Source organism: Thalia democratica, chromosome 1 (genome assembly GCF_965202585.1).
Source record: "Thalia democratica chromosome 1, ktThaDemo2.hap1.1, whole genome shotgun sequence".
NCBI classification, from domain to species: Eukaryota; Metazoa; Chordata; class Thaliacea; order Salpida; family Salpidae; genus Thalia; species Thalia democratica.
Genome location: NC_139165.1, coordinates 53,593,619 through 53,603,589, shown reverse-complemented (window position 1 = coordinate 53,603,589; position 9,971 = coordinate 53,593,619). Strand labels below are relative to the sequence as shown.

Genomic DNA, 9,971 nt, shown 5'->3' with positions numbered 1-9,971 from the left:
GATGATCATAAAGTACATAGTAATGTACATATATTAACTTTTTTAGAAACTGTAACATTTTTAATTGATAAATAGCTTATGTTGAAAAAAATTGATTAGTTTACAGAAAGCGTAGGCTCTGAAAATTTATAAAGTTTAATTTATGTCAGTAAAAATTATCGAAATAAAATTAATTGTTCTAATTGTTTAGCTATAACGGTTTGTGATTTTTTGTTTTAAAACTAATATTCGAGATCTTAGGCTTATTAATACTTAAAATAAAGAATGCTTAAAAACAATTCAGGCTTTGTTTAATTTTTATCGATGATAAAAGTTAAGTACTTTGAAATCAACTTGTTAGTTACTTTTTAAATTGGATTAAAATTAGACAAATTGTGTTATATACAGAAAACAGTTAGTTTAAAGCTAATATTTTTGTCACAAAACGTTTGTAAAAAGAAATAAATTCTAAGTATTATAAGCTTAGCCACTAATAGATAAGTAAAATGACTACTTATACACGTAGATAATGAAAAAAAAAAATTTTAACAATCTTAATATTATTTTTAAGTGTTTTTTTGGTGAACAAAATTTATTGGTAGATTATACAAAAATGCATTTACAGACGTTATAAAAAAAAACTTTTTTTTTGTTCTAAAATTTCAACTTACTATAAAATGCTTTTTTTCAAGAAAGTATTTAATTAATATTTTTTATATCTTAGTAGCTGTTTTTGACTTTGTTCTTTATATGTAAATAGCTTTAGTAGCTGTATAAAAGTACATATAAAGAAGTTAAAATGTAAATAACATAGTGCTAAAATAATGTCTGAATCAGTTAAGTTTAATTTAAAAAAACTTAATCAAAATAAATTTATAAAGTTAAGCTGTTAAATCTTTTTTAAATTACATTTTGTCGGAAAGTTTTCTTATGTTTTGCACTTAATTATGAAAGTTTTTAAAAGCGTTGTAGTCTTATTACTTTATGATACTTAAGTAAAGTATCAATACAGAACTATTTTAAGTGGGTAGCTTTTAAGAGGGTACAAAATTGCACGAGGGCACAAAGACACTTATGCACGAGCAGACAATTTTGCACGGGTTGAGTTTTTTTTCTCTTAATATAGTTTTTTTACTATCACTGTTACCCCTGACCCTCGGCCGGTAACTTTTTTCTACTTGTTTATTTATTATTATTATATTTACTACCACTGTTACCCCTATTCCTTACCCCTTGGTCACTATTTTTTTCTTTTTGTTTTTTTTATTAAATTATCTTTTAGTTTTTTTATCTGTTTTTTGTTATGTTTTTATTTTCTGATTTTTTTTACTCTTTTGCAAAAATGATCCTCCTTGCAAAAAAAAATGACCCTTGTTGCAAAATTGTCTTCGTGCAATTTTGTCCCCTCGCGCAAATTTTTCTTCGTGCAATTTTGACCCGTTCCCATTTTAAGTATAACTCTACTTCAAACACCGAGCTACATATATGCTTATTAAATAAAAAATAATTGAGTTTAAATATTACACTACCCTAATCAAATATCTAACAAAAAAAAGTACGTAGTTCTGATAAAAGTATGTAAATATTTAAATTCAAATCTCAAGTTGAAAAGTTAGTTCTTTATACACTTTCTTTAAATATATATTTAATTAAAAAAACAAATAATAATAACTATGGTTGTTTAATTTACATTCTTATTACATTTTATACAAAATAAAATCACTAACAATAAATATTATAGTAGTTAGTAATAATTTAAAATAGTAAAGTCAAGTAAATAAGACTTAAGACCTAGAGAATGTTAAAAAATACCTTATTTCTAAATAATTAACTTATTGTTTAATAACTACAAATAGACTTTACCTAATAAGCTTGAATTTTGTTAAAATCATGTTAAAAACTATAAACTTAAAGTAAAAATGTACTTCATTAATCTAGACTCAAATTATATTCATCGACGACAAAAAAAAGGCACAAACAAATTTGACTAATTGCATCATTAACTTGTAAAGCATAATTTAAGTTAGAAATTTGCTAGTTTTTAATTGAAAATAATGCTGAAAGAAAAACAAGTGTAAACTGATGCAAGTTTCAACTAAATTTACTACATGCATATATTTTTAGATAAAAAGTAAAAAATACCAAAACTTTAAGTATTATATAAAACTAACATTACCAAAATTTTGATTAAGTATAATAATTTTAGTTCAGTTCTTGTAAAAGCTCGTCAAAAGAATTAACAAACCACTTGGCACCATTTTTAACCTTTTCTCTAACCACATTGCCTCCAAAGCCAATAAACGCGTCCTTTATAAGTAATTTGTTAGTTACTTAAATGACCTTAAAATATTATTTTTAAGTAAATCTAAATAAAACTAAAACATATTTTGAGTTTTATTTTTAGTTTCCAGTATCTATATATTCTACAAAAAGAACTAAACACTTGTATATAAACTAAAAAATTTATATGCAAATATATAATGGGAAAAATACACTTTAATAATACAATCTGTCACTTTAATTATCATTTAATAAGTATAGTATCTTTTCGAGATTTATCATTTGCTTGTATCGATTTGAGTTTTGCAACACCCTATTAATACAATCATTAAAGAAAAACATATTTTAAAGTATATAGGGTTACCACTGGTTTTTGAGAAATTTCTTCCAGGTTTTTTAAAGTACACGTTTTTGGGTATATTTTTAGTTTAAAGTTAAGTTTAAGGTTAAAAACAGTGTTAAGTAGTATAACAACGTTGAAAAGATACTGTAAAGCTAATTATAATGTATTTTTTTTACAAAAAAGAAATTTAATGATGACAGAAACATTTTATATTTATGATAGACTTCATATGTCAAATCGAAATTTCACTACTTAAAACGTAATTTTTATTTAAATTCCAGATTTTTTAGTTATTTTTGTTCAAAATTCTAGGTTTTTCATGTTATTTTTTTTACAAAGTTTCTCAAATTCAAAGTTTTTTAGTCGAAATTGTCAAATTCCAGCTTTTTCGAGGTTTTGTGGCAACCCTGGTATAATATTAAATATACTTAATAATTAGATATTATTTACAGTTTCTTGACTAAGGCATTACGTCATTCAAACTTTTAGATATATGATACGTTCCTCAAAAACTACACAAGTTTAATGTACTTTAATAAGTGTAAAACTTTAAATAGTTAGTATTATTATTTAAAAGTTTTTCACTCTTTGAAAGAAAATATTATAAATTTTGGATTTTTAATTTATGAAATATAATAATTTTCTTTATTTCAAATCTATTTAAGTTATAATTACTTGCACAATCAAGATTATTTACTAGGTGTTCTGCAATAGCAGATCTTTTTGTAGCACTTACTACTCTGATAGATTTTAGTTCCTTATAACTCGTTTTACAAAATTCTTCAATACTTTTTGGAATATGCTCCTTATTCTTTTGCCAAATTGCCTAGAAGTCATTCAGACATAACTATCTTCACAGAAGTAGTTAAACTTACAACCTACCATACTTTTTTTACTTTTTTTATTGTTTTAATTTTTCTTATTGTACAATTTACATTTAATCACAGGTGTATTCCCAACATGATGGAATGGCCAAGGGCTCCCAATTAGGGCCAACTTTGTCAAATATATTCATGGGCTTTATAGAAAGAAAAGTGATCTCTAAGTACAAGGTGACTTATTTCAGATATGTTGACGATTGTTTTGTGTTAGGAAAAGATGAGGAAGTGATTGATGAACTCTTTAGTGTGTTGAACAAAACACATTTATCAATAACATTTACATCAGAAAAAGAAAATAACGATGAATTGGCTAATTGACGTTTTAGTTAAATGACACAAGAACCGATTTTGACATCTGTTTATAGATTGAAAACTTGTACTGGGAACTATTTAAACTTTCATTCATTTTGTAATGTGAAGAGAAAGACAAATTTGATAAGAAAGCTCTGCCATCGAGCACATAAAATCTGTTCAAGAGAATTATTTGCTGATGAAATAAAACAGATGAAATTGATACTAAACAAAAATGACTATCCACAAGAACTTGTGAATAAAATAATTAATGTACACCTTAAAAGTTTAAACAAAATAAAGCCAGCAGGGCGGATGAAATTTTTGATTCCTTAAGTACTACCTTATGTCAAGAATAACTCAAAAATTATAGAGAGAAATATGAATCAATTAATATGTAAAATTTATCATTTGGCAAAACCGATCGTTATTTTCTTATCCAAACCAATGATTAGACCTGGGGGCAAAGATCCGATATCAGAATATAAAAAAAGTATGGTAGTTTACAAGTTTACTGCTTCTGTGAAGACAATTATGTCGGAATGACTTCAAAGCAATTTGACAAAAAGATTAAGGAGCATATTCCAAAAATATTGATGAACTTTGTAAAACGAGTGATAAGGACAGTAAATCTATAAGAGTAGTAAATGCTACAAAAAAATCAGTTATCGCAGAAAACCTAGTTAATTTATTTATTTCTGCATTAATTAATTTGTGCTTTACTCATATTTTTTTATAAATTCTTCTTACTCCTTACATTTGTTAAAATTTATAAGCGCTACATTTTATAATATAAAAAAGTTTTAATCTGAAGCTTATTAGTCTGAGATTAATATACAAACCTAAATCTATTTTTATAACAACACTAGTATTAAAACTAATATTAATATAAAAATTCAAATAAGTTTATTTTTTTTAATTAAAATTCAACCTCAGTGAATAAAAACCCTGAATCTATTTTCAAGTAAGCTAAGTTTAAGTGTACAACTTTTCTTAAAAATTTATATTTTTTAGCTCTAAATATAACTTCTTTAAGTCAACTTTGAAGTTGAACTACAAAACGTCTTAATTTTAAACCAAATGAGAGACTTCTAATATACTTTCAAAAAAAAAGATTGTACTAACATTTATTTTATTAATCGAATATTTTAAAAATGTAAAAAAAATCTGCTAGAAGGGACTGCTATGAGCTACTTTGAACGGGCAATTAAAGCAGTTTAGTCAATTTGGAATTTTATTCAGTGTAAATAGATACTTGTTAACTATCACACCTTTGGTTAAAGCTAAGAACAAAAACACAAGTCGTAAGTTTTTTTTTATATTTCATTTAATAATTTTTTATGTAAAATTGACTATTTCCAGAACTTTCCAATGTAGTGAAAACCGCTTAATTGGTTTATCAACCAACCAATTTTCCATCCCTAGTTTAAGGTTCTAAATTTAAAACTTTTAACAATAAAACAATATTTAACAAACTTTAATAACAGTATAAATACGTTAAAGCAGAGGTCGAAAAACTGCAGACTGTTGTCTAATATTGACATGCAAACTATTTTTTAGCTAAAAAACAGCTTATGCAATAAAATATGAACTTTTTTATTACTCAAGTAAATAAATATAATTTTTGGCTTTTGAACAAACTGCTCTCCTATTTATGTTTAACTTATTACAAATTTAATCCTGAATATACTTATGAATTAAGATTTAGGTGTTATAACATTTAGTTTTAACAAATTAATACATTAATATAATTACCTATCGTTGAAAAATATTATTATTTATAGAATAAATATTTAGTTTTTAAGTTACCTTTTTTTTAAACTGTGGACCCTTAATGAATTTTCTTAATAAATCTGTCTCAAATCTCTTTAAAATGTTGCCGAACCATGATATTTAAGATAGTTAATATAACTACTATTGGCAAAAAACCCCCGCTAGGTGTTTTTTAGCTTAAAAACAAGTGATGTAGAAGAAGTAAGTTTAAGCATTTTTATAACAAATGTTTACAAATATAGTCTTTTCTGCTTTTAAGTCAACTTTGCTTTTTGTTTTTTTTACACTCTTAAGCAAAAATTTAAAAAAGTATTGTCACAAACAAATATTTTTTTAATAAACCTGGCTCTTCATAAATAAATGAATTCCAAACACTGCTTTAAAGTAATCTTTCAATTAACATTTCATTAACTCAAAATGAAGTACCATAACCTGTGAAAACCTAAGCAATACGTTTTATACCTCTGAAAAAAATCTTTATCTATTTTATTTACCAGTATCAATACTGAAGAATTATAATATTAGTTAACTAGTTTAAACATAATAACTTACAGCTGGAGGTGAAGCTTCCATATCAGTTGCACCATCTCCTATCATCACTAAACTGTTGTTGAAAAAGTACAGTTTTTAGTATATCTCAAAAATAAATAATCACTGTAAAGTTTGTATATAATAAAATTTTCAACTTTCATAAGTGATCTATAGAAAATAGGTAAAAACAGTATAAAAAATGAAATAAGTACTACTTTCTTGTTTATATTACAAAAACACACATTCTATGAATAGTTCAGGCTTTCTATGAAAGTTTCAGGCTTTATGGTAATTAAGGAAGATATTCAGTTTTTTATGTCATATAAAGTAATTTTTAATGTATTTTATATTTACAAAAATATTTTGTCCGAACAATCACCATTCTTTCAACAATTTTACAATTTATACAATACATACACTGCACATTGAATAAAAATTTTTCACTAATGCTAGTTTTTATTTAAAGACCATATAACTACTTTAAAATATACTTTCTAAAGAAACGAGTTAATCAAAATAACTAAAATTTCTAATTTATTTATTTTTCTTTTTTTAATATACCATTAGTAAGTTTTGTAAAAATATGTGGTAAAAGGATATAACGTTAAATTAAAATCATAAATCCACTATTTATTCAAAATAGATTTCAGATAATTCATAGAATAAGAACATTATAGTTTACTAATGTCCTTTGCATGTCATGCAAACTATACAAATGAATAGTTAAATATTACAAAAAAGAAAGAAATATTTTTCTAATAATCCATCTTCAAAAAACAAATAAAAAAATTGCTTAAAAGTTGTAAAAATGTAGAAAAGGTACTTTAAAATAAATATTTATTATACTTTTCTAAAGATTTTATTTTGTAAAGAGTTAATTAACTAAAAACTTTTTAATCTTGTACTCAAAAGATAATAAAAATTAAAAAGCAGAAACCATTTGACTAAAAAATTGAAATTTACGAATGTATAAAATTTCAAACACTATTTTCCTTTACATTATTTTCGACTTGCACATAAGCAGCAGCACCTTCAAATTTCTAAGTAAACTTTAGAAGCTAAATATTATTTTTAAGTTTAAAAATTCAAAAGAAAAGAACTTTTTAACTTTTTGTATCCATGTTTACTCTTGAGCATGTCACATACTTTTGGTTTTCCTTGAGATCTTGAAGTAGGTTGATTTTCATCAAATCCAGCGTATTCACCTGAAAAACATTTTTTAGCTGTGTGGTTTTACTTTTTAATTCAAAAGAGACAACTACCATTATAGAAATACTTTATTCGATTAGCATAGATGTGGTCCGTGTTAATATCTAAAATTCTTGCCACGGGTTCAATTATTTCTTGAAGTCCACCAGAAACAAGATACACTGCACAGTTACGAGCTTTTAGCTTTTCAATAAGGGTCCTTTAACATAGTATAAGTTACAAAAAACTAACAAACACTTTTTTATACAAGTAATATAAGTTTCATGTTTAAACTATTTTTATAAATTATTTGTGTATATAATTTTATGATTTTAAATTAGCGGTCTATTATTATTGATTCTTAAAAATAAATAAATAAAGAAAACTTTAAAAATTAAAAGAAAAATTTGCATCAACATATAATTTCAAATATTACTAATATATTAATCTGAATCACAGATAGATGAACAACAAACATACTTAATGCCTTTAGTTAATAAGGGTTTATGCGATTGGTTAAATTTATCAATGGATTGGGTTGAAGGTTTAATTATTTCTAGTCTTGCTGATAATGCTTGTTGAAAGGTCACATCGCCACCCATTGCTTTGTTAGTCCTTAAATTTTAAACTTTTCATTTCTACTTTTTAGTTGAAAAACAGTTAAAACTTGTCAATCAAAAAATTTGAAGTTTTTTTTCCTTGAATGCAAGTTGAAATCTTTGATTCTTACGTTTGAACTAAATTAAGAAGTATACAATTTAATTTATAGAAAAACTAAAAACGCATTGTTTTTTAGTTCCATTAAATTAAAAAAAAAAAGACTTTAAATTTTTACTAGTTAATAGAAATATCATGAATATTCAAGAACTTTTACTCTTTAAAAATAACATAAGAGTTGCTAAAGGTTTTTTGAAATTTTTTACAAGTTTTCTAAATTTCTTTCATTTTTATAAAAGAACAAGCTTGTTGGTCTTTTTTTAGTAAAAAATTAAATTGATAGTAAAAAACTGTCGTAAATATTTTAACAACATTAAAAAGATGTTGATTAATTAATTTCATTTAGCGCATCATCATATCTTGCTAAAAACTGATAATAATATAGTGTAAATTTAGTTATAAACAATAACTTTGAAATGTCTACCTAAAAATAGTAACTTCATAGAGCATAAAAGTCTGTTTAAAAGGTTTAAATTAGGATTAAGTTATATTTAGCTGATTATTTATATTTTATAAGATTAAATTGTTAAAACAAAACATTTAAGATAGTAGATTTTTTTTACCTGAAACTAAACTAAATAAAAAGAAAATTTTTTCAGGTAAAACAATTTATATTTTCTTATTTTTTTTGTTTTAACAATTTAATCTTATAAGTAACTTCAAATCAGCTAAGTATAACTCTATTTTGATTTAAACCTTTAAAACAGGCTTTTATACTTTATGACGTAACTATTTTTAGCTAGAAAATTATTGTTTATAACTAAATTTACACAATATTATTATCAGTTTTTAGCAAGATTATTCTGATGATGCGCTAAATGAAATTAATTATTAAACCTTTTTTAAATGAGTGACTTATATTTAAATTTCTTAGTTAAAACTATTACCAAAACCAAACTATTCAAAAAGATGTTGTAAAGTTATTTTAAATGTTTCTTTTTTTTTCGATAATAAAAAAAGAATTTCTAAATGATAGATTTTATGTATCTAATTGAAATAACATTACTTAATTGTAAAAATAGTATAAAATTCCAGGTTTTCAGTGATTTTTTTGAAAATATACTTGTTTTCTAACCCTATGTTATATCCATAGGGTATGTAAATTTAAATTGCTAGATTTAAACTGTTCGTTATTATCTTAAAATAATTAAACTGTAGTATGATTGTTTTAGACTACAAATTTCAAATAAAATCTATAATTTTATAACTTATTTTCTTGTTTCAATTTATTAAAGTTTAATACAGTATATAAATTTTCTTAATATAATACGTTTTTACAAGTAATTTCATATTTGTTTTTGTAACTATAAAGTAAAATAAATTGTATTTTGAACACAGCGTTTATCAGCTAAATAGTGCATACCTAGGTGAAAGGTTACTGTAATATGACAACTTGACTATAGAAAAAAAAATTACTGCATTGTAAAAGTAAGCAAGGCTATTTACCAATTTAGATAATTGTTTAACTATTAAAAAATCTGAAAACAAACCATTCTTTTACTTGACTGCTTACTCCTAAAAAATCTGCAAGAACATCTATTCCTTCATCTTGGCAAACGGTGCTATCAACATCAAAGCAAACACAATCTGCCTTTTTCCATATTTGCTTTAAACTATCTTCATTCATACTATTTGCTAATAAAAATCAAAACTTAGATTTAGTTAAAAACATATATACTTAACAACTTTTTCAAATGCAAACAACTTGTAACTGATCAGCAAAAAAAATATTTTTTTATTCTTAACTCACAGTTAAAGTTTTTGATTTCAACTTTTTACAGATAAACTGCATTTAAATACATACTTTAATTTAACAATTCTTTTACACTACTAGCAGTAAAGGCTTGCAAACTGTACAATAATTACATCTTTTTTGTTTGTAAAAACTCAAAACATTCCCTGCTTAAGATACAATAAAACTATAAAGATACAGTCACAGATTTTCTAAAACTTCTGCAGGATGAGTAAATAAACAGGGTTCGTGCGCA

At 24.0% G+C, this 9,971-nt stretch overlaps 1 protein-coding gene across 1 annotated transcript; it reads right to left on the bottom strand.

The window, feature by feature from the left end:
- Positions 1-1,892: 1,892 nt before the first annotated feature.
- LOC145844002 (phosphoserine phosphatase-like) lies at positions 1,893-9,617 on the bottom strand. The gene is made up of 6 exons (XM_082951347.1): positions 9,474-9,617; positions 7,747-7,881; positions 7,341-7,486; positions 7,187-7,283; positions 6,100-6,151; positions 1,893-2,286 (listed from the first exon to the last, which is right to left on the bottom strand). Exons 1-6 carry the CDS (start codon positions 9,608-9,610, stop codon positions 2,182-2,184), a joined length of 672 nt encoding a protein of 223 aa, XP_082807473.1. The 5' UTR covers positions 9,611-9,617; the 3' UTR covers positions 1,893-2,181.
- Positions 9,618-9,971: the final 354 nt, after the last annotated feature.

Excerpts from the sequence above, each read along its gene's own strand:
- LOC145844002 (XM_082951347.1), bottom strand. The coding sequence starts at position 9,610 with ATGAATGAAGATAGTTTAAAGCAAATATGGAAAAAGGCAGATTGTGTT. Across the intron at positions 7,284-7,340 it reads AATAAAGTATTTCTATAATG|GTGAATACGCTGGATTTGAT; the intron begins GTAGTTGTCTCT and ends AATGTTTTTCAG. Across the intron at positions 6,152-7,186 it reads AGTAAACATGGATACAAAAA|TTTAGTGATGATAGGAGATG; the intron begins GTTAAAAAGTTC and ends TTTCAACAACAG.